Source organism: Microcaecilia unicolor, chromosome 4, assembly GCF_901765095.1.
Source record: "Microcaecilia unicolor chromosome 4, aMicUni1.1, whole genome shotgun sequence".
In the NCBI taxonomy this organism is placed as follows: Eukaryota; Metazoa; Chordata; class Amphibia; order Gymnophiona; family Siphonopidae; genus Microcaecilia; species Microcaecilia unicolor.
Genome location: NC_044034.1, coordinates 332,378,039 through 332,403,154, shown reverse-complemented (window position 1 = coordinate 332,403,154; position 25,116 = coordinate 332,378,039). Strand labels below are relative to the sequence as shown.

The 25,116-nt window shown below is 41.9% G+C and overlaps 1 protein-coding gene across 3 annotated transcripts in view; it reads right to left on the bottom strand.

Moving 5' to 3' along the window:
- Positions 1-25,116, bottom strand: part of PIWIL2 (piwi like RNA-mediated gene silencing 2) — a 349,150-nt gene that overhangs the window by 287,703 nt on the left and 36,331 nt on the right. For all 3 annotated transcript variants that reach the window (XM_030202016.1, XM_030202014.1, XM_030202015.1), the window contains exons 5-6: positions 9,680-9,815; positions 8,945-9,097 (exon numbers count right to left, since the gene is read on the bottom strand). In XM_030202016.1, the coding sequence (XP_030057876.1) occupies positions 8,945-9,097; positions 9,680-9,815 (289 nt within the window). The remainder of the gene's footprint in view (positions 1-8,944; positions 9,098-9,679; positions 9,816-25,116) is intronic.

Below are 25,116 nucleotides of genomic sequence, written 5' to 3'. Positions count from 1 at the left end.
AGGAACCACGTCCTCGATGGTGGCGTCGAGCGGTGGACTCCCGTGAAGCTCCCTCCATCGACGTCGACGGGGATTCCACCTGCGTGACGGTCGACACCGGTACCGCAAGCGGCGTCGGTGTCGGAGGCCTCGGCATCGGGCTGGAGCACGCTGGCGCCTCCATCAACGGCGCCGGGGGCGCAAGCACCCCCGGGGCCGGCAAGGCCTGGCGCATCAGCCCTTCCAGAATCCCTGGAAGGATGGCTCGGAGGCACTCGTCCAGGCCCGCTGTCAGGAAAGACAGGGGGGCCGGTGTGGGTGCCGGTGCCGGAAGCTGCTCGGGTCCAGGAGACGGTACCGAAGCACCCATGGACTGACGCAGCGACACCTCTTCGACCGAGGGGGAACGCTCCTCTCGGCACTGCCGTTTCCTCGGTGTCGATTCATCTCTGGAGGCGCCGGAACTAGCAGTCCCGTGAGCCGTGGGCAACCGATGCCGAAGCTTCTTTGGTTTCTTTCGGTGCCCATCATCGACGCTCGGTGGCAGACGTGAAGAGGAGGTAGAACCCCCCCGGCCTCGAGGGATCGGGTCTGACAGGGTTCGGTCCCGATGACCCTGGGTAGAGGGAGTGGCCGGGGCCGACTGCCACCGCGGCCGCTCACCCCCGCCGTCGCCGGAGGTCCGGCAGGCCAACGGTACCTGTGCTCCTGGGGTCGATGCCATCGTCGGTGTCGATTTCGTCGACATCGGTACCGAAGACCCGGCCGTAGACACCGATGACGTCGACGGGCCGGCGCAAGTTCCAAAAAGTTGGTCCCGACGAACTTGCCTCGCCACCTGTGTCCGCTTTCGCAATCCGAGACACAAGGTGCACGTCTTGGTATTATGCTCCGGGCCAAGGCACTGGAGGCACCAAGCGTGAGTATCGGTTTGCGAGATGTGCCGGCCGCACCGACCACACTTCTTGAATCCACTCGGGACCTTCGAGGACATCGACAGAAAAATCGCGTCGGCGAAGTCAAAGTCGTTGATGGTGGCGGTGAAAAGCACACCCGAAAAAGAAACGACCGAGCGGCCACAAGGCCGCAACGAAGCGCCCCTGCGCTAAGACGACGAGGGGACAAACTTTTTTTTTTTTGAGATAAGAAAAGAAAAGAAGCGCGAACGCGCACGAAAAAGAAAATTCGCGGCTAGGCCGCGATCCGGTTTCCGGGGCTGACCAGGAGAGAGACTTTAACACGTCTCTCCTCAGTGCGGAATCGAAAAAAACTGAGCGGGAACGGTCGCGCACGGGCGGGAAGACGGCCGCGCATGCGCGGTGGGCGTGCCCTGCGTGCGGGACCGCCCGCGAAGTTTTTGTTCCGGTTGGTGGGGGCTGCCGTGGACGTCAACCCAGTCGTGAGAACAAGCAGCCTGCTTGTCCTCGGAGAATGAGATTTACTGGCTGCTTGGGGGTTGGCTGCTAGCTTATACTGGTTTAAGTTTTAGTGTTCTCAGTCTCCCTCTGCTGGTAGGCGTGCATAACCCAAGCGTCTTGACCGGTCTGGAGGGTCGCTGAGGAACATTCTATTTGCTTTCCTAGCCGCAGCAGCACACTGAGCAGAAGTTTTCAATGTATCATCAATGATGACATCTAGATCCCTTTCTCGGTCTGTGACTCCCAACGCTGAACCTTCCATGACGTAGTTGTAGTTATAGTTTGGGTTCCTCTTTCCCACATGAATCACTTTGCACCTGTTCACATTAAACGTCATCTGCCATTTAGACGCCCAGTCCCCCAATCTCGTAAGGTCCTCTTGTAGTTTTTCACAATCTTCCCGCTATTTGACTACTTTGAATAACTTTGTGTCATCGGCAAATTTGATTATCTCACTAGTTACCCTCATCTCTAGATCATTTATGAATACGTTAAAAAGCAGAGGTCTCAGCACCGATCCCTGAGGGACCCCGCTAACTACCCTTCTCCATTGTAAATATTGACCTTTTAATCCTACTCTCTGTTTCCTATCTTTCAACCAGTTTTTAATCCCCAGTAAAACACTACCTCCGATCCCATATCCCTCTAATTTCCTCTGTAGTCTTTCATGAGGGACCTTATCAAACGCCTTCTGGAAAGAACAACATGACATTTTATTTGCCAGCTTACTGGCTGGTCTAAATACTGCTGCCGAACTGCAAAGCTGCTATTATGCAGGAAAACCAGATGTCTTAGCTGCATGTCATGCACTGCAGCTACCACACAGCTTATTAATTATAAAGTAAAGAGCCAACAGCTTGTCTCTCTTATTAAGAAGTACTTATAGTGGAGCCCCACTCTATGGTAATTACCAAGAGCCAATGGCATACCTAGATTGGCTGCCTCCAGGGCAGGTCGCCGCTACACCCCCACCCCGGCACATCACCCCCTACCCCATCCTCACCACCTGGGGGTGTACGGAGCAGTCAAACGGCTGTCAGCTTCACTGGCCCCCTACCCCAGAACAGGAAGTAACATCAGAGGGGGCAGGGAACCGGCGAAGCCAACAGTAACCTGACTGCTCTGTACACTCCCTTGCTGCCTGCACCCGGGGTGGACCGCCCCCACCGCCTCGCCCTTGGTACGCTACTGCTGAGCGCATAGGGAGACTTTTTTTTTCTTTATTACCTGCCATTTTGAAAGAGGTGAAGCAGCAAACACTCTCAGTAGTGGGATCCCTTTGGTAACAATCCTTCTGTCAGGATAGCTACTATCTACCATATGTCCGTACAGTGGCAGTGTTCAAATAGAAGGAGTAAGGAAGGAATCTGCAGGTACTTGCACTGAGCTCTTTGGGTTTTGAAGAAAAGCTTTTTTTTCTCTGTTGAAGACACAAGTAAGTTCTTTGGGTCTGTAGAGGCTTCTTGCTGATTTTCAGCACTAGGCTCATAAATCTATGCAAATGAATGGCAGGACTACATTTATAAGCATACATTCTAAATTCCTAAATGATAAAAATTAATTTTCAGCTGATGGGCCACCTAGATGGACCACCTCCAGGTTCAGACAGAAACAAAATAAGGCAAAGATCTGCCACAGAAATAGCAAACCAAAAGAAAAAAGGCAGATCAAAAAAGATTAAAAAAATGGAACAGGAGGGTAACAGAAGTGGTGTATTACAAGGTTACCCGACGTGGTCACGTTTCACCCTCAGGATGCGTCAGGGGTACAAAAAACTACATAATGAATAAAACAAACATCACATAGTATATTTTATAATAAAACATATTTAAAAACACAATCAAATCATATAAAGATAAAAACAGATCAAATCTAAAAACATAATACAATAAAATATATCAAATCAATATCAGTTAAAAACATTCAGATTAAATATGCATGCAATAAAATAATAATTTTAATACAAGACATAAAATATCAACAAAAAATAATATCAACACAAAATAAGACAGATAGGTGGAGATATACAATACTAAATAACTGAGTGACCGTACACATAGGAGCCAACTTTTCAAAATGATTGGGGGTGCTGAATTTTTTTTTACAGGTGGTGCATTCCCCCTCCCCGTCCCCCCTCCCCCTTGACCCTGTCCCCCCTCCACGTCCCTCCCAGTTGCAGACCTCCCTCCCTCCCAGTTCCAGGGTCGTCATTCCTCCCTTCGAGTTCCAGGCCCCCTCCCTCCAAATTTTAAAAGTCATCTATCTTACCTCGTCGGGGTTAGGGTGGCAGCAGTGGTAAAAAGCATGAAGGCTCAGCTCGGTGCTTAGATCAGTTTTCCCTTCTCTCTCTCTCAGCTCTGGCCCCGCCCTTGCGGAAACAGGAAATGAGGGCGGGACCAGAGCTGAGAGAGAGAGAGAGAAGGGAAAACTGAACTAAGCACCTAGCCGAGCCTGCATGCTTTTTACCGTTGCTGCCGTCCTAATCCCGACAAGGTAAAATAGATGACTTTTAAAATTCGGAGGGAGGGGGCCTGGAACTCGAAGGGAGGACGGAGGGAGGGAGGGAATGAACTTCTGGTGGGTGAAATACTGGGGGTGCTCGAGCACCCACAGAACCCACGGAGTCGGTGCCTATGACCGTACATACTAAATATCACCTACCTAATAGGGGTAAAAAGCAAAGTGAACCCCTAAAAGTAGTCATACAATCACCTAAAAAATACAAAATAAAATAATTTTAAAAATCACAATGCTTGGCCTCAATCGCCGTCTCTTATGCACAATGATCTAAAACATCGAAATTAATATTCACTTTATATTTAGTAAATTTTTTGTTAAAAGTAGAGGAGTGTGTTTTCACTTATATACACTGTCAGCTAGCACATTTGCTTATTTCCAATCTGAGGAAGAAGGGCAACCTTCGAAAGCTAATCAAGAAATGTATTAAGTTATCTCTCTATATAAAAGGCATAACGTTCTATGAAGCCTCCAACCGGAAGTGTGAAGAGGGAGAGATATCCGGTTTCCCCATGAGTGTCTGCCCCGCCCTCGCTCTCTCTCTAACACAAACAGTGAAGGAAAACAGCAAAGCAGGAAATCAAATCGCTCTCTCTGTAACAATGAAGGACTCAGAGGGGGGAGGGGAGAGAGGGCAGGAACACACACACTCCCACATGCACACAGAAGAAAACCTTGCTAGCCCCCGTTTCATTTGCATCAGAAACGGGGCTTTTTTACTAGTGTCCAATAAAAAAGGTATCATCTTATTTTCTTTTCCATGTTTTATTTTGTTTGATTTCTATTGTTAAAAGTAAGAATCAGTGAAACATGCCTATTAGAAGGGTTTCCATGTTCTAATAGATAGCAACTCAAATTAATAGAAATTAACTTTAGTGTAAACACAACCTAAAACCATCATACTGTTCTGTGACAATCACATTTACCTTGATGATATCATTAAAAAGAACTACACAATGACCATGAAAAAAATTGATTCAGAAGCACTAATCACAACTCACAGGCAATCCAGCACTCATTACTGCTTTTTGAATGGGTGGATATACAAATATCAATTGAAATTGTTACTGCTGCAACGTACCAAACGTGCTTACTGTTCTATAACAAACACATTTACCCTGATGATTGTGCCATTGGAAAAAAAATTTTGTGGTGGATGTAGCAATACTAATTCAGAAGCACTCAGCAAAACTCACAGGCAATCCAGCGCTCTATGCTGCTATTTGAATGGGTGGATATACATACATCTGTTTAAATCATTACTGTTGCAAACACATATACCCTGATGATTGTATCATTAGAAAGAATTTAGCAATCCCAATTGAGAAACACTCAGCACAACTGGCATGTAATCCAGTGTTATTTACTGATACTTGAATAGGTAGATATACAACCATCTATTTCAATCATAACTGTTGCAACATACCAAACCCCCTTTAAATATTAAAGCTAACATTAGGCTGATCAGATTACACAAATTTCAATCAAACAGACATAGAGCACAGAGCAACTGGCTTATAAAAGGTAACTGACTTAGAAATTGAACTGATAAAACATATATTTAAAGCAAGCCAGTACACACCACAATCTAAATTCCATATGGAGTATCTTATATCCTACCTTACATAAGTGCTTCCCAAGCTCACTCAGCAGACTTCGCAATGCTATGTTGACTGGCAGCATTATAACAGACACTCTGATTGGTCCTTTAAATATCCCCTTTGAGAGTTCAAAGGTCAAACAGAACTCCAGAACAGGAATCCACTAATCCAAACAAAAGTGTATATTAAATACTATGGTCATCTGAAAAACAGATGAGTGAAAATAAAAGTGAAAAAAAAAAACCCTTAAAAAGCAGGGATAATTTTATAAAAAGAATTGATGTTGAAATAAAAAGAATTCTGTCATGTGACATTTCCAGGCAAACGATGTAGAACAAGCATTGGATACATGCAGTGACATATACTGACCACCAGGTGGCTGACAAACAAACATTGGATTGAGCAGCACATATTGACTGACAATCTGCTGGTAGTACTATAAAAACACTGAGAGATCAGTTTCTTGATTCAACCCAAAAGGTTTAACAGTCTTAAATCTATAAATCAAATGTTGTTCAGCTTGCAATAGCAATTTGTTCACATCTCCACCTCTCCAATTTGAATATATTCTTAAAAGAACTAAAAATCTTAACTGGTTAAAATCTACTACTACTACTATTATAAATCATGCCACTAAAGGTTTATTTAGTACCTCTCTTTTTATTGCACTTTTATGTTCTAAAATGAACTTATTAAATGCTCTTATAGTTTTACCAACGTAGATAAGCCCGCATGGGCAAACTGCTGCATATATTACTTAGGATGTGCTATGGGGGGTAGAGTTGGCCTGGAGGATAGCTGCTATGTGTTGGGCTAATGCTTACACGTGGAGGCCTTCACCACAGGCTTTCATCCAAGGGGGGTATCCGCTGTGAGAGAGGGGCTTGATGTAGGAGGAACGGTATTAAGGGGAAATATGTTTTGGGACAGGCAGGGGATCAACTGTTGTGCGGTTATCTTGTAGGATGATTGGATGAGGGGCTTCTCATTTTTCCCCCCAAACCCACCTCCCCACTCCCCCCGTTTTCTATTTCTGTTGATGGCTCTCTCATTCTCCCTGTCTCCTCAGCTCGAAACCTTGGGGTCATCTTTGACTCTTCTCTCTCCTTCTCTGCTCATATCCAGCAGACCGCCAAGACCTGTCGTTTCTTTCTTTGCAACATCCGTAAAATCCGCCCCTTTCTTTCTGAGCACTCTACCAAAACCCTCATCCACACCCTTGTCACCTCTCGTTTAGACTACTGCAATCTGCTTCTTGCTGGCCTCCCACTTAGTCACCTCTCCCCTCTCCAATCGGTTCAAAACTCTGCTGCCCGTCTCGTCTTCCGCCAGGGTCGCTTTACTCATACTACCCCTCTCCTCAAGTCGCTTCACAGGCTCCCTATCCGTTTTCGCATCCTGTTCAAACTTCTTCTATTAACCTATAAATGTACTCACTCTGCTGCTCCCCAGTATCTCTTCACACTCGTCCTTCCCTACACCCCTTCCCGTGCACTCCGCTCCATGGATAAATCCTTATCTGTTGCCTTCTTCACTACTGCCAACTCCAGATTTTGCGCCTTCTGTCTCGCTGCACCCTACGCCTGGAATAAACTTCCTGAGCCCCTACGTCTTGCCCCATCCTTGGCCACCTTTAAATCTAGACTGAAAGCCCACCTCTTTAACATTGCTTTTGACTTGTAACCACTTGCCTCCACCTACCCTCTTCTCCTTCCTGTACACATTAATTGATTTGATTACTTTATTTTTTGTCTATTAGATTGTAAGCTCTTTGAGCAGGGACTGTCTTTCTTCTATGTTTGTGCAGCGCTGCGTACGCCTTGTAGCGCTATAGAAATGCTAAATAGTAGTAGTAGTATTACTTGTGAAGTCTTACAATTTGAGTAATGTTTTAACTGATAATTCTCTCTTGTAACAGGGTGTTCAAAACATTTTGTTTTCAGATTGACCGGACAAACGGAACAATTTAAGCATGGGCAATGACCCCTTACTCTATCCATACAAGGTGGGACTGGTAATGCTGATGGTGACAAAAAAATCCTTCAAATTCATATTTCTTTTGTATGCTATCAACAATTCTTTATTTGCAAAAGATGGAATGTTCTGAATGAGATCTTAATATTTTAATGATATCAGAAGATAGATAATCATAATATAAAGTGCAAATAACTTTTTGGTCATTATTTTTCTTTTCCTTATTCTGCAAAATGTCTTTTCTTTGTACCTGTTTTGCTCTTACTATACTTTTTCAATATATTTTACAGGATAGCCTCGTTGCGTAAATCTATAAGCCATTTCTCCTATTTGCCCTTTACAATCACGATCCTTTGAACACAATTTTTTTACTCTTAAAAATCGGCTGTAAGGAAGATTACACTTTAAGGCATGACTATGACAGCTGTCTTCAAGTTCTGAGTCACCAGGGTGATGAAAGCATCCACCTGAGACAAATGAAACAGAATCTCCAAGTCTTCCTGTGGAAGACGATTAAGCCACTCATCACCTTACTTCCCTTCAGCGCCACCTCAGGAGCCTCCCATTCCACAAAGTTCATCTTGTGTAGCACTTTATGAAAAGGAAAAGCTCTGGAGGGCTTCTGAATCCACTCCAAAGTGGGTGTCGGATTCCTCCTTTGCTTAAGCCTCCACTGTGCACAGGGATGACAACACCTGCGCAAAAAGGTAACAGCTCTTCCCAATGAAAAACATGACCAACAAACTGCACATCCCTTTCCCATGGAGAGAGCTTGCCCTCCTTCATGGAAAGACTACCAAGAGGACTACTAGTCCCCTCGTCCTCAATAGTCCACTCTTTTTCTGCACATGAGGGTCAAATGGGTTCCAAACTGCGTCCACCAATTTCCCTGTGTGATCCTCTTCGGCCCCAAGGGAGCGAGGGGGCTCTTGGCCAACCCATGCTCTTGTGGCCCTCTGGACTGAATCACTGTGGGATGCAGGACCCTCCAAGGACTCTGCAGACACACAGGTGAGCTTCAAAGAGCCTAGTCATGTCCTACTGCACCAGACCAAAATACACCACCATCTGTTGGAGACAGAGAATACTTGCAAGTTTTAGGACTGAATTACTACTTATTCTAATCTCATCATCACTGGAAAAGCTGTGTTTGTAGTGTCCATCTGCAAGTTGGCATAAACACATGCACCTAGACTGGACTAGCAGGATAACAAATGTATATTAGTCTGACATTATTATTACTATACCAGCATGCACAGTAAGCTCCTTTCTTGGAGAGTTTAAAATCTGAAATGGTCCAAGAGACAACAGGACAACAGGAAATAAAGTGGCCTTCCCAAGGACATAGATATCAATGGAAGAAGAAGAATTTGAACTCTTGTCTCCTGCTCCTCATCTATTATTTTAACCATAGGGCCATCTGCTTTAACATGGAACTATACCCTACACACTTACTTTTTCTCAGGCTGCTCCAAGAGGACTGCTGGAGGACTACTCTCTGGCTTGACTGGGGGCGCTGCAGGAGATGTAAGAAATGCCGAAGCTCTGCCCAGTCCTATCGACGCTCTTCCAGCCGAGACAGATGGAAGCTCACCACGTCCAAGAGATCTTAATGCAGAGATGGGACCAATGAAAATGCAAAGGGCATAAATGAGCTCTATTCCCTATTACCGAATTCTCCTGCCAGGTAAGCCAATCTACTGTATCCTTCCAAAACCTCTCTCTTCCAGCTACTGCCACCACTTCTTATACTGTATGTCACACTTCAGTATTATCCGAATCATTACCTTGCTACCGGATGAGGTTTGTTTTTGTTTAACTATCTAGATCAGGCTTTTCCAAGTTCGGGCCTCAAAGGCTGCAAATAGGCCAGGTTTTCAGGATATCCTTAATGAATATGCAGAAAAAAGATTTGCATGCCCACTACATCCACTGTACGCAGAGCTCTCTCATGCATATTCATTAGGGATATCTGAAAACCTGGTCTTCTTGCAGCCCTCAAGGACAGAACTTAAAAAGTCTGATATAGGCTCCCTCATTAAGTGACCAACTTAAATATGTTGCTCATGTCAACCCTCTCCCAAATGTTTTCTTTTATAAGGTAAACAGTAAGTTCACTTAGCAACATACAAGCAATTTTCTAGTATAAGGCTTTAACACACCAGTTATTGGCTTGAGAAAAGTTCTTACCTCATAAGAGATGCAGAAATGTTGGAGTCTCCAGTTGGCAGTGCTTCAGGTGTAGGAAAGGACGGCTGGATGGGAGTCGATTGTGTGCGTTTGGCTTCTGTATCCAAATACATTCCCCTGCCTATGAGACTTCTACCTGAGCAGAGAAAGAATTCAACAATATTGAGTAGTCAGGCTGGCACATGATGCTTTACTTTTAGCAGAAATACAGAAAATAACAGCAAATAAAAACTACAAGTCGCAACTGGTCTGTCAATTCTTGATGTGAAAAGTTCTTGGTCAAGATGAGAAGACATTTTACTCAAAATTCCCAAGCCATTAATTTAAACCAACTTTTGTGTGCCCCCATTTTCGTGCCAATCTTGCAATATAAGCCATGCAGATGTTAAAACTCAAAATGCAAAAATGGCCCCCACAGTAGACGGTACCTTTATTGTCCAATCATTTTATTTATTTAATTATTGCATTTGTATACCACATTTTCCCACTGATCGCAGGCTCAAAGTGGCTTAAAGTCTGTAGTGCAAGCTACAGTACAAGAAGAACAATTACAATTTGAGAATAAGACATAAAATAGAAATTAAACATCAAAAGTCAATAGATAATAGCAGGTAATTATTGTCCTTGGATCTAAAATTATAGTAACAGTTAATTCAAGTTAAGTTAAACCTGGGGAATAAGCTTTCTTAAACAATACTGATTTCAATAATTTTCGGAAGTTAAGGTAGTTCTGGGTAGATTTTACTTGTTTGGGTAGAGCATTCCATAATTGAGTGCCTATGTATGTAAAGTTGGTGGCGTAAGTTGATTTGTATTTAAGGCCATTACAGTCTGGGTAGTGTAAATTCAGATATGATCTACAGGTACTGACTCTGTTTCTGGGTGGTAAGTCAACTAATTTGAGCATATATTCCGGGACTTCACTGAAGATTATCCTGTGAATTAGTGTGCATATTTTAAAGGCTACTCGTTCTCTAATGGGGAGCCAGTGCAGAATTTCTCGAAGTGGTTTTGCAGATTCAAATTTGGGTTTTCCAAAGATCAGTCTAGCCACAGTGTTTTGAGCTGTTTGTAATTTCCTAATTTCCTATATACAGGATGTTCCTTGCATCCTGTATATATACCGTTGCAGTAGTCTATCTGACTTAAGACCATAGATTGTATCAGAGACCGGAAGACATCACGAGGAAAAAATGGTTTTATTTGTATGAGTCTCCAGATTGAATAAAACATTTTCTTTATGGTGTTGGTTACTTGGGTCTCCAATGTTAAATGTCGATCAATTGTGATCCCTAGAAGTTTCAAACTATCCAAGATTGGTAAAGAAAGGTTGGGAGTATTTAAAGTAGTGGGATTATATTTGTTATACTGCGATAATAGAATTAAACAATGGGTCTTATCAGCATTTAATTTCAGGCGGAAAGAGTTGGCCCAATTGTTCATTGTGGGCAGTCCAAGAGTGACTTCATTGGTAATTTCATCCAAATTCTTATTAAATGGTATATATACTTGTTACATCATCTGCGTAAATAAAAGGATTTAAACCTAACCTGGATAAAGTATTGGCTAGTGGGGCCATCATTATGTTAAACAATATGGGGGACAGTGGCGATCCCTGAGGGACTCCACTAACTGCGTTCCAGGAAAAAGATAAGGTTGAGTTCATTTTCACTCGATAAGATCTAAATAAAAGAAAACCCTTAATCCATTCCAGTATCGTACCACCGATTCCGAAATGATCCAAGAGATGTACCAGGATGTTGTGGTGAATCATGTCAAATGCACTGGACATATCAAATTGCATAAGGAGTATGCTCTTACCAGCAGCAGTTAGTTGTTTAAACTTAGATAAAAGGGTAACCAATACCGTTTCAGTACTATACGAGGATCGAAAACCGGATTGTGAATCATGCAAGATCGAAAATTTGTCCAAGTACTCTACAAGTTGTTTAGTTACTATGCTCTCCATTAACTTTATTATCAATGGTATGGAGGCAATTGGACGATAGTTAGTAATGTCATTTAATTTTTTCTTACTATCTTTAGGAATGGGGGTAAGGAGTATGTTTCCATAATCTTTTGGGAAGAAACCAGTTTTAAAGCATAAAGTTTAAACAAGTCGTGAGGTTTTGGATGAAGCAGGAAGGGGCGGATTTTAGTAGGTAATTAGGACATGTATCCAATTTGCAGAAGGAGTTAGAGAATTCAGAAATTGCTTTGGTGATTTGTTCAATGGAGAGTGGAGCGAAATGCAGCCAAATACGATCTGCTGGATAGTCTTCAAAGGTAGACTGAAGATGATTAATAAATCCATCAATGTTAGAGTTTTGTAGGGAGAGGGAGTTGCGTAATTTTAGGATTTTGTCTTTGAAATAGTTGGCCAGTGAATCCGCCGATGGGGAAACTGAGCTTGTAAAGGTGACCAAATTTGTTTCAAGAAGATTGTTGACAATTTGGAATAATTTCTTCGGGTTTGAATAATCATATCCTATTTTTGATTTGTAATATTGTTTTCGTGCTTGTTTTGTAGCATATTTATATTTTCTAAGGGTTTGTTTCCATTCTGCAAGGGTGTATTCAGTTTTATTTTTTCTCCACTTACGTTCCATTTTTCTGGTTAATGATTTTAAGGATTTTAGTTCTTCATTATACCAAGGTGTAGTATTTAATCTTTTTTTCTTCTTATCTTTTAAAGGAGCTAATTCATCCTATATAATAATTCTCACCTCCAACAGGATGTGCTTGGGACCGTGCCTGCCGGAAGTGGTCTGCTAGGCAGGCACGCACTGACCTCAGTGACAGACAATTTGGCAAAGCAAAACAATCTGAGTGCTGGCCATTAGGACACAGGGTTGATAGGAGAGTTTTAAAAGACTGAAGGAACCGAAAGTGTTAAATGGGGGGGAGAGGGGAGTTCTGAAGGACTGAAAGACATGAACATTTGGGAAAGGAAAACAATCTGAATGCTGGCCATTAGGACACAGGGTTGATAGGAGAGTTTTAAAAGACTGAAGGAAAGTGTTAAACTGGAGAAGGGGGGGGGGGGGGAGTTGTGAATGACTGAAAGACATGCAAATTTGGGACAGGAAAACAATCTCAATGCTGGCCATTAGCACACAGGGTACATAGGAGAGTTTTAAAAGACTGAAGGAACCAAAAGTGTTCGGGGGGGGGGGGGGGGGGGGAGTTCTGAATGAATGAAAGAAATGAAAATTTACGAGAGGAACACAATCTGAATGCCGGGCATTTGTACACAGGGTAGATAGGACACTTTTTAAAAAAAATGAAGGACATGAAAGTATTACATCTTGGGGGAGGGGTGAGGAGGAAAGCGGTGGGGTATCCGGATACTGGGCGTTAGGGCCACGGGGGTACATAGACTTTTGAAAGCCTTAAGGAACCCAAAGTGTGGGAAAGAGGAGGAAAAGGAGGGGAGGGAACAGGGTGAGGGGTATTAGGAACAGGGGAGGGGGCCCTGTCACACACTCTCATTCTCACACACACACTGTCACACAGACAGTCTCACTCTGTCACACACCCGCATATTCACTCTGGCTCTCTCTCTCAAACATACACACTCCCAGGAAAACCTTGCTAGGGCCCGTTTCATTCGTTCCAGAAACGGGCCTTTTTTACTAGTCTAAAATATTGTTGCATCTTTTATCCCACTCAACAAGGAAGTGATTAGAGTTCGCATTAGTAGTCCACTTGTCACATAATTTAGACCAAAACTCTGTAGGTTCTATTCTTCCTCTTGAGGTAATTGCTGTGTGTTGTTGGATACGGTGAGTACTTTTCTTTAACCATAGCATTGATAAATTGAATTTAAAGTAATCAGACCATGGGACTTCAGTCCAGCATGTGTCTATTACTTTAAAATTCCGTTCTGCGATTATTCTGATGGAGCAAAAGGCCAGCGTATGACCTTTTATGTGGGTAGGACTGCAGTTAGGCCATGGAAAGTCCCATGAGAGAAAGAAATCCTTGCACTCTTGTGTTGATGGGGAATTCATGTTTTCAAGATGTAGGTTAATATCACCTAGAATAAGTAAGCTGGAGTTAGATATACTCATATTAGAAATGAAATCGGTGAGGATGGAGAATGATTCATTCCAGTTTCCAGGTGCTCTATAAAACATGATGCAAGACAGGTGATCTAGAAGGGATTTTTCTTGAATTCTTATTGATGCAATTTCAAGTTTAGGGGTGATGATTTCGTTTATAACTTCTATCAGGAAATTGGAGCGATAGATAATAGCTAAACCTCCTCCTTTTTTGTCCCTCCTGGTCCAATGTATGATTTTTATAATCCGGAGGACATAGATCTAGTAGAATTGGATCTTTTTGGTTACGGATCCAGGTCTCGATGATAAGTCAGTCAAGATTATCCGAAACAATCCAATCAAAGATTAGTAGAGGTTTGTTAACAACGGATCTAGCATTGATATAATCAATTTTAATGTTTTGGAAGGAAGACTCCAGGTTGGGAATTTTAGTGAGAGATCTATCCTTGACATGAACTGATTTATTAAGGCATTCCTTTTAAGACCGTAAATGCTGATCATATTTGGTGATTTTTCCTTTCGTATGATGATTATTGGTGAGATGTGAGGTTGCTTTACTGGGATGTCTTGATTGGTTTTGAATGATGGTATTTATATTATGACCATTGCATAGTGTGGATGATGACTGATTAATCAATAGGAAGGAGTAGGAGATAAGAAGGTATTTGGTTAATTCCATATTGAATAAACATATGAGGACTACCTAAGGATAGTAACAGCAGACACAATTTTTTGCAATTAAAAGCATATAACAGTTTAAACAAGCCTCACTGTCGACAGCTATCTCTGTCATTCAGATGATGCAGACAGAGGCAGAGGATGCAGGCAGGAAACAGGCGATGCAGGCTGGGGCTGAGGATGCAGGCTGGGGCAGAGGAGTAGAGGTTGCAGACGATACAGGCAGGAAAACACGCGATGCAGGCTGGACAGAGGATGCCGGCAGGAACAGATGATGCAGGCTGGGGCAGAGGATGCATGCTAGGCAAAGGATGTAGGCAGGGACAGATGATGCAGGCAGGAACAGACGATGCAGGCACCCGTAGGATGTCTTGGTCCTCGCTTTTAGGCCGCTCAATTAGATCTGAAAAGTAGATGGTGGCTCTGCTGCGATAGAAGGATGTATATTTTTTATTTATTTTTTGTTACATTTGCACCCCGCGCTTTCCCACTCATGGCAGGCTCAATGCGGCTTACATACTGTATACAGGTACTTATTTGTACCTGGGGTAATATGGAGGGTTAAGTGACTTGCCCAGAGTCACAAGGAGCTGCCTGAGCCTGAAGTGGGAATCGAACTCAGTTCCTCAGTTCCCCAGGACCAAAGTCTACCACCCTAACCACTAGGCCACTAACCTGCTTTGACTTGTAGAGCTGAGGAGAATTTAGGTGTCTTATGATGAGCTGGAGATTCGTTTCAATGATGGAGGACCAAATCGGACAGGCAATGTGTTGGTCTCACAGTCAAATGCCACGTGGTGTCAGCTTGTCTTTTGATTTCAGCAGGCGACGGTTAATGGATTGTCGCCTCAGCCGCAAACAGGCATTACAACAGTGCCCTGTCAGATCACTTCGCTCTTATTGCTTTCCTCTGCACCCTTCGGTTTCCCTGTGATGGCCAGCCCAAGAGTACACCGGGCTGAAATTCCATCGCGGTCCGCCGGGAAACAATCAAGCAGCGGCTCTCCCAGACCGGGAAAGCAGATCTCCGCCCAGTCCTAGTCACAAACCACATCACCCGAAAGTCTCCCTGGCCAGGATCGCTCGCCGCTGGCTCAGTCAGCCCAGGCCCCAGAAGTTGGCAACGAACCTTGAGGGACGCCTCCACCATACAGCAGCGGTCCCGATGCCTGGACGACCGGCAGCTCAGCAGAACAAATACGGGCAGCAGCAGCCCGTGTCACGGCTCGTGTCGCGGCTTTTTAGTTCTGTGGGTTCTTTGGGCAGCTTTAAACTAGTTTTCCTTGCTGCTTGCTGCTCAATAACAGTCAAGCAGGTAAGCAGGCAGGGCCGCTTCGTTTCCCGACATGTGCGCTCCTCGTGGGAGAGGGGTTCTCTTTGAACTCACCCAACTCTAAATTTGTCATTGGTCAAACTATCGGGCTCGAAGGTAACTAAGATCTTATGGGTCTTTTTTCAGTTATGGCAGTCACGGCATCGCTCCGTTTTCTCAACCCGATGCTGTTTTCTTGGAATCGGAGCTCCTGCAGGTAGGTGTTACTATGGCGCCATCTTAGTATCATTTTGATTTTAATTATCATTTTAATTTTCCAGTTGCATTGGTCCTGGTCTATTTCCATTTTTTTATTTCTTCTCCCCTTCCTTCTTTATATCTGGTATTGATCCTTCCCTTCTCTCATTTGCCTATAGTTAGATTTCATTCTTGTCCTTCCTTCAGACTTCAGTTTCTCTTTTCACCTGCTCTAATTTTGCTGGTCCTTCCATTCCCTGCCCCTCATATTCCTTTCCCAGCCTTCTATTTTCCCCACCGCATCTTTCACTCACTTTCTAGTCCCCATTTCCACCTTTAGAACTCATACTTTCCCAGCCTCACCTACCCTCCTCTGCCTCTCATCCCCTCATCAGTCCCGACTCCTTCCTTGTCACTTATCCCTTCTCCACTTCCAGTCTCTTTCTTGTCTCTTATCCCCTATCCAGACTCCTACCTTATTCTCCTCCTTTTCTCACTTCCTTCAAAGACTTGCCCCCTTCCTTTGTATCTGCTTCCCAATTCATCTAGGTCTTTCAAACCGTCTCTCTTCATTTTTCTGCACTGTCTTATAACCCTCACCCAATCACCTAGTTCCTATTACCCTTCTAATCCCAACTCAATTTTAGTCCCCATCAGGCTCAGATAATATAGGCAACTTCCCAGAGTGCCAAATTTTGAAGGCACCAAACATCTGCGCTAAACAGGAGCCTGATCCTTTCTTGCTTTAAGATCTCTGGAGAGACCATAACTTCCCTTCCCCACTGCTGCATAGGTCTGCCTAACATCTTAAATCCAGCCCTGGTTCCTACTATCCCCTTATATAATCACCAAGTCCTCATTCTTCCACCCTAAAAAAGCACTGATGCTTCATTCACAATCTCAACCAAGTCCCCATTTACTCTCCCAATACCCAGCCAATCCCAATATTGTCGTCTTCTATTCTTTCACCCAATCCTAGAGTCTTTCAGACCCTGCTCTCCCGCATCCCATGTCTAATCTAATCACAAAAATGGTCCAAAGCGACTTACAATAGCAGTAAATAAGAAAATACATACATACTAAACAAATATATCAACAAACTACAACATCCAGGTATTTCTAAAACAAGTAGATTTTTAAATGCTTAGGAAACTAGGCATAATAAGATTTCTGTTTATAATCAAAGATAAATGATTCCAAATTTGCACCTATACAACCACTAGATTATTTTTTCAAAGTTGTTCACAATTAAACATCCATAAAATCATAAATACACTGTATATAATAAAACAAAACAACAGACAAAGCACTTCAACCACTTCAATCTCTGATGCCCACCCTATATCTTCCCCATCCTCACTGTGAACCCCCTCTCCTAACAACCCACTAAACTGAACCAGTACCTCCATGCCTGAAACAAACATGTCTTGATCATCCTTCTACATTTTTTTCCCATCTGTCTCCTGCCGAATATCCACCGGAAGTTCATTCCACCAGGCAGGAGCACATCTAAAAACAATTTATTTCTCACCCTCTCCCCTCTTTTACCATAGGGATCTTCAAGAGGGAGTCTTGACTAGATCTCAGCTCTCATCCTGGTCTTTATCTTTTCAGTCTTTTTACCCGATATCCTTGTTTTAAGTCCTAAAGTCTTTAACTAGCCGTGGCTAGAAGGATGCTAGGCTGCATGGAGAGGGGTATATGCCCCTGTACCACTTGTTGGTGAGGCCCCACTTGGAGTATTGTGTTCAGTTTTGGAGGCTATATCTGGCTAAAGATGTAAAAGACTGGAAGCGGTGCAAAGAAAAGCTACGAAAATGGTATGGGATCTGCATTGCAAACCGTACAAGGAGAGACTTGCCGACCTGAACATGTATACTTTGGAGGAAAGGAGAAACAGGGGTGACATGATAGAGACGTTCAAATATTTGAAAGGTATTAATCTGCATAAGAACCTTTTCCGGAGATGGGAAGGTGGTAGAACTAGAGGACATGAATTGAGGTTGAAGGGGGTATTTTTTTACGGTGAGAGTGGTGGATACGTGGAATGCCCTCCCGCGGGAGGTGGTGATATAAACAGTAATAGAATTCAAACATGCATGGGATAAACACAAAGGAATCCTGTTTAGAAGGAATGAATCTATGGAATCTTAGCAGACACTGAGTGGCGATGCCGGTATTTGGAGAATAAAATTGGTGTAGGGCAGACTTTTACGGTCTGTGCCCTGAGAAAGGCAGGGATATGCATATAAAGTATTACATACCATGTAAAATGAGTTTATCTTGTTGGGCAGACTGGATGGACTGTTCAGGTCTTTATCTGCCGTCATTTTCTATGTTACTATGTAGCCTAGTGGTTAATGCAGTGGACTTTGATCCTGGGGAACTAGGTTTGATTCCTACTGCAGCTCCTGTGACTCTGGGCAAGCCACTTAACCTTCCATTACCCCAGATACAAATAAGTACCTGTATATAGTATGTAAACCACTTAGAATGTAGTTGCAAAAATCACAGAAAGGCAGCATATCAAGTCCCATTCCCTTTAAACGTCAACACAAAATTTTAAACTTAACTCTGGCTCAATGTGCTCTGCATTTTAAATCAGTTGTATCCATTTGAAAAAGCCTTATGGAAGTCTCAATAGGAGGGCATCACAATAATCTGAAGTAGAAAGAATCAATGAGACCAATATTTGTAAAGCTGGATGTTAAATACTGTCTGAAACCCCAGGCCCAGAGCTACTTAATATAAGTGTTATTACCGTCAATTGCACCTTGATTCTAATGTAGTCCCTTGACATCCTTACTCCCAAATTCTTCACTTCCCCTTCAATTTCTTCTACAATCCACCTACTAAGTGTACTGGGTGAAGAGATGGTACCTTAATTTTGTTAACCCTCGGCACTTCTATATATATATTTTTTAAATATTCACCACCAGCCCATTTTGACAAAACCAAGCCAAAACCCTTTTCGTACTCTTCTGTTTTGTCTCTTTCTCTCCTTTCCTAAACATCACTGCCCCTGCCTTTTCCCCCATACCTATTTGTCTCTATTGCTAGTGTCTTTCCCTTGCGGAGGAGTAGCCTAGTGGTTAGTGTAGTGGACTTTGACCTGGGGAACTGAGTTCGCTTCCCACTGCAGCTCCTTGTGACTCTGGGCAAGTCACTTAACCCTCCATTGCCCCTGGTACAAAATAAGTACCTGGATATATGTAAACCGCTTTGAATGTAGTTGCAAAAACCTCAGAAAGGCGGTACATCAAGTCCCATTTCCCCTTACTCCTCCCCTCTCACAGTATCTGTCCCTCCTCTCCATCTTCCCAGAATCAGCTCCAAGTCCAAAGCATCAGGATAAGCCTCCTCTTGTAAACCATCAACTCTCAGCCCCCACAGCATCCCCCAGCCCCTTCTTCTTCGTGCTCCAGCATCTCCATTAAATCACAGACACAGCAGCGGAAGCATGTTGCTTCACCCCCACTCATATGTTGCTCCTCAGCTGCATGCAACACAACAGGTTTGAAACATGGTAAGAAGCATTTCCTGCTTCCACCAAGAAACTAAGTGCCTCTTTTTGCTTTTTAAACCTGCCACATGTGCCTGTGACAAACAAAATTATTAAGAGCACAGCAGTGGGAATGAACAAATATGCTCCTGCAGTTGTGAAAGGTGAGCTGATGTAGGCTTTAGGCACTCTATGTCTTACTGCCCTGCCCTTACCCCCAAAATCAGTCCTGACAAATGTAACCCTGCTTTTCCAAAACCAGGACCGGTCTTACTGTGAACAAAATATAAGTAATTTACCAACTAATATATCTCAGACGAAATCCTGATTCTCAGGCAAGAGATTACGTTTAAAAAAAAAAGCAGAACTCATTAAGATGGGCTAACGCAAATCTGAAGGAATTTTAGATTAATAGAATTTAGATTTAAGAATCAGAGAGATGTTACACAATTCTTGAAGTGTTACAGAGATACATGTTAAATAAAATAACACAATTAATTTTGTGCAAAAAGTTGTTTTATTGCACATTGTTTTAAAAAATATAAAAATAACTATGATTAAAAAAAACAATAAAACCAGATTAACTAAAACATTTCAAAGTATCTTAAAATAAATTAAAATGTTTACAAATATGTTAACACTAAAATTCTAACTACAATGTTCAATTTTATATTAAATGTTTTTATTTTAGTTACATTTGTACCCTACTGGATCCAGTTTACATAAACTAATTCTAAACAGAATCAGGTAAGCATTGCTTTTTGTTATTATATTTTGTTATACTTTCAATATCAGAAAATGATTATTAACTTTACTGGTGTATATATGTTTTCAGGTTTTTATAGGAATCTATCAGATAAGTATGCTTTTCTGTTCAAGTCTATGTAGGTACTGAGCTCAGTTTTATTTTTCTGTTGTGAAAAACCAAATGTCCATGTGTATTCTGTGTTCCTCAACTTGTTTCCTGCTTTCTTTAATTACTTCTTAATTTTCATCTGTTTTGGCATTCTTTCTTCAGGTTTTATCTTTTTCTTTTACCTGTTTCTAGCTTTAATTACAAATCAATAAAAGAGACTATGCTCCCTCAATGCTTGTGTGGTTACTAGTGTTCCTGCCTAAATAAAAACTATTGCACTGAAACCCCTCATTGGTAGAGCCTGATTAGCTTTGTACTTTGTCCCTGATTAACTAACAGGGAGAATTTTGAAGAAGTCTCAGTTGAAACATTCATACATTTACATTCATATAATTTCCCAGATTCAGATTTCTTTCTTTTAAAACTGAGTTATATATACTATTCACTAAGTGCTAGCAGCTCCTGGTGCAGTAATGCTGACAAAACCCGTTCACTCTGAATGGGCTCCATCGGCATTGCCGTGCGGCATGATAAAAGAGGCCCTAAGTTCTCACAGCATGAATTTATTTTTCTCTTTAAGTGAATAGCTACCAGTATTTATTTTAAACTGGAAAACTGCGCAAAAGAATTCCTATTAAAAAATATTTTTTTCTCTCTCAGAATTTTTTAATCTGACTCACATTCCATATTCACTTTCCTTTAATTTATCTTCTTTAAAGAAACTTACTTATCTTTTTTAAAATATTCACAAAATGAGATTTATCACATAAGTACATGTTACCATACTGGGACAGACCAAAGATCCATCAAGTCCAGCATCCCGTTTCCAACACTGGCCATCCAGGTTACAAGTACCTGGCAAGATCCCAAAACAGTACAATACATTTTATGCTGCTTATCCTAGAAATATGCAAAAAGTAGAAAAAGTGAGTATCACACAGTACAATACAGCATGAATTTTGGGGATGTCTCATAGATAATCATTTGGCTGTATGTTATGACAAAGTACTCTTGTCTATCAGCCGTAGCAGTCTTTAATCATTGACCACCCCCTCCATCCAAATTTTAGTGAAAATAAATATTCATATGAAAAGTACTTAGGGCACACACTTATGAATGGTAGGAAGAAAACTATTTAAACTACCACTAATCAATTATCAAAATAACTTATCTTGTATATCTTATGTATGTAATGAGGAGCATCCAGGAACCTTCGTTATCCCGACAGGACCTGTTTCGCCAGATTGCTTTGTCAAGGGATAATCCTGCAAAGCCGTCAATATATAACAAAGAATTTCAACAAGAGTGTTAATACACATGTGATTTCTAAATACATTCCTCCTAAAAAACTAAGCTCAAGACTTACGGTTCCAACTTCCTGGTATATCTTATGCTCGCTCTACCTTAATATAAAAAATGGCGGCGGCGTTCTTTTAAAAGCCGGCACCGGAACTGCTGTGTGCTTCCCGTACGTAGTTGACAGCGTGAGCGTCATCGGTAAACTAACTGCACGCTCTGAGCTGAAACCTTACAAAAAGCACCCCCAATGCATATATGTGTTTAAACCTCCTGGTTCAATTGTGTCTAAATTAAAAATCCAAAAGGATTCACGCTGTGACAATTTCCTATTACGATCGCCTCCCCTCGAATGCATAGTCACATGTTCTATAACTTGACATCTGAGCATATCTACTGTGTGACCTTTGTTAATGCAATGTTGCACTAGCGGAGCACCTATGTTTCTTGCCGTAATTCTAGATCTATGTTCAGTCATACGTGCATTGAGTGACCTGCTGGATTTACCTATATAAATTTTGTCACAAGGGCACCGAATACTATATACGATATGTGTCGTCTGACAAGTGGTATAACTATGTAATTTGTGAATATGGTTCTTGTGGCAAAAGCTATCTGATTCAGTGGTTAACTCGCAGGTTTTACAACTCTTTTTGTTGCATTTATAATGACCATGTTTAATAGACTGCCCGACTTCATTCGTCGCTGGTAACATTGCAGGGCTAAGAATTTCCTTTAAATTCTTTGCCCGGGAAAAAGCTGTCCTGACTTCCAGCTCTTTAAAAAGGGGATGTGTACGCATGATGTCCCAATGTTGTTTAATAATCTTGGTTATTCTTTCACCTTTGGGAACAAAACGCATTACACATGTCATAGTTGATTCGTCAGAGTTGACTTGTTCTTTACTCTTCAATAACAAGTTTCTATTGTTGTATTTAGCTCGACGAAACGCACGTTTTAAAACAGGTTTAGGATAACCCCGTGACAAAAGTTCATTAGAAAATTTGTAGATTGGGTGACAAAATCAGTGTCGGAGGTGCAAATTCTTCTAAAACGAAGGAACTGGGAAAACGGCAAGCTGTCTCTTAAATGTCTAGGATGACAGCTGCCATATTCTAAAATAGTGTTCCTATCAGTAGGTTTAGAATATACTTTAGTCAAAAAGCCACTCTTTTCTTTTGTCACTTCCACATCTAAAAAATGAATAGTCTTTTCTGAAAAAGTAATAGTAAACTGAATTTTGGGATGACAACAATTCAGCCACGCAAAAAAATCCATTAAATCATTGGTGTTCCCCTGCCATAACATAAATATGTCATCAATATATCTACGCCATAGGCGGATATGAGGCAAAAAGGGAGACGATGTTAACCATTTGTATTCAAATGCCGCCATATAGAGGTTAGCTAATGTGGGAGCGAAAGTCGCCCCCATCGCTACACCGGAGATTTGTTCAAAGAATTGATCTTGAAATTTAAAAAAATTCTTACATAGAGCCAGTTTTGTGAGAGTAAGGAGGAAAGTAGTAGGAACATCATGTGGTTTAGGTCTACTATCCAAGATCATTTCAACAACTTCTAACATCTCAGCTTGAGGTATCACAGTATATAATGACTTGATGTCGAAAGTTACCATTATAATGTTGTCCTCGATAATGGTGACTTCTTCTAGGATGGATAAGAAATGAGTTGTATCCTTAATATAGGAACTAGAGTTCTGTACGAACTCCTTCAAAAAGGTGTCAATGTATATCGATAATGGTTCTAACAAAGATCCCCTAGACGACATTATAGGTCTTCCTGGTGGATTTAGGGGATCTTTATGCACTTTGGGCAGTGCATAAATAACCGGAACCATTGGAGTTTTATTATTCAAAAACTGATGTTCTTTGTGTGTCAAAAATCCTTGTTCTAATCCCATTTGAGTGATGTCACGTATCTCACTTTGTAGGTCACTCGTACAATCATGGTCTAACCTTTTGTAGGCTGTACTATCTGCTAGTTGTGATTCAATTTCAGATACATATTTATCCCTATCTAGGACAACAACGCCTCCCCCCTTGTCTGCTTTTTTTATTACAATGTCAGTATTTGTCTTTAACTCAGTAAGAGCTGATCTTTCAGATCTAGTCAAATTATCCCGTATCTTCTTTGAACAAATCTCCGGTGTAGCGATGGGGGCGACTTTCGCTCCCACATTAGCTAACCTCTATATGGCGGCATTTGAATACAAATGGTTAACATCGTCTCCCTTTTTGCCTCATATCCGCCTATGGCGTAGATATATTGATGACATATTTATGTTATGGCAGGGGAACACCAATGATTTAATGGATTTTTTTGCGTGGCTGAATTGTTGTCATCCCAAAATTCAGTTTACTATTACTTTTTCAGAAAAGACTATTCATTTTTTAGATGTGGAAGTGACAAAAGAAAAGAGTGGCTTTTTGACTAAAGTATATTCTAAACCTACTGATAGGAACACTATTTTAGAATATGGCAGCTGTCATCCTAGACATTTAAGAGGCAGCTTGCCGTTTTCCCAGTTCCTTCGTTTTAGAAGAATTTGCACCTCCGACACTGATTTTGTCACCCAATCTACAAAATTTTCTAATGAACTTTTGTCACGGGGTTATCCTAAACCTGTTTTAAAACGTGCGTTTCGTCGAGCTAAATACAACAATAGAAACTTGTTATTGAAGACTAAAGAACAAGTCAACTCTGACGAATCAACTATGACATGTGTAATGCGTTTTGTTCCCAAAGGTGAAAGAATAACCAAGATTATTAAACAACATTGGGACATCATGCGTACACATCCCCTTTTTAAAGAGCTGGAAGTCAGGACAGCTTTTTCCCGGGCAAAGAATTTAAAGGAAATTCTTAGCCCTGCAATGTTACCAGCGACGAATGAAGTCGAGCAGTCTATTAAACATGGTCATTATAAATGCAACAAAAAGAGTTGTAAAACCTGCGAGTTAACCACTGAATCAGATAGCTTTTGCCACAAGAACCATATTCACAAATTACATAGTTATACCACTTGTCAGACGACACATATCGTATATAGTATTCGGTGCCCTTGTGACAAAATTTATATAGGTAAATCCAGCAGGTCACTCAATGCACGTATGACTGAACATAGATCTAGAATTACGGCAAGAAACATAGGTGCTCCGCTAGTGCAACATTGCATTAACAAAGGTCACACAGTAGATATGCTCAGATGTCAAGTTATAGAACATGTGACTATGCATTCGAGGGGAGGCGATCGTAATAGGAAATTGTCACAGCGTGAATCCTTTTGGATTTTTAATTTAGACACAATTGAACCAGGAGGTTTAAACACATATATGCATTGGGGGTGCTTTTTGTAAGGTTTCAGCTCAGAGCGTGCAGTTAGTTTACCGATGACGCTCACGCTGTCAACTACGTACGGGAAGCACACAGCAGTTCCGGTGCCGGCTTTTAAAAGAACGCCGCCGCCATTTTTTATATTAAGGTAGAGCGAGCATAAGATATACCAGGAAGT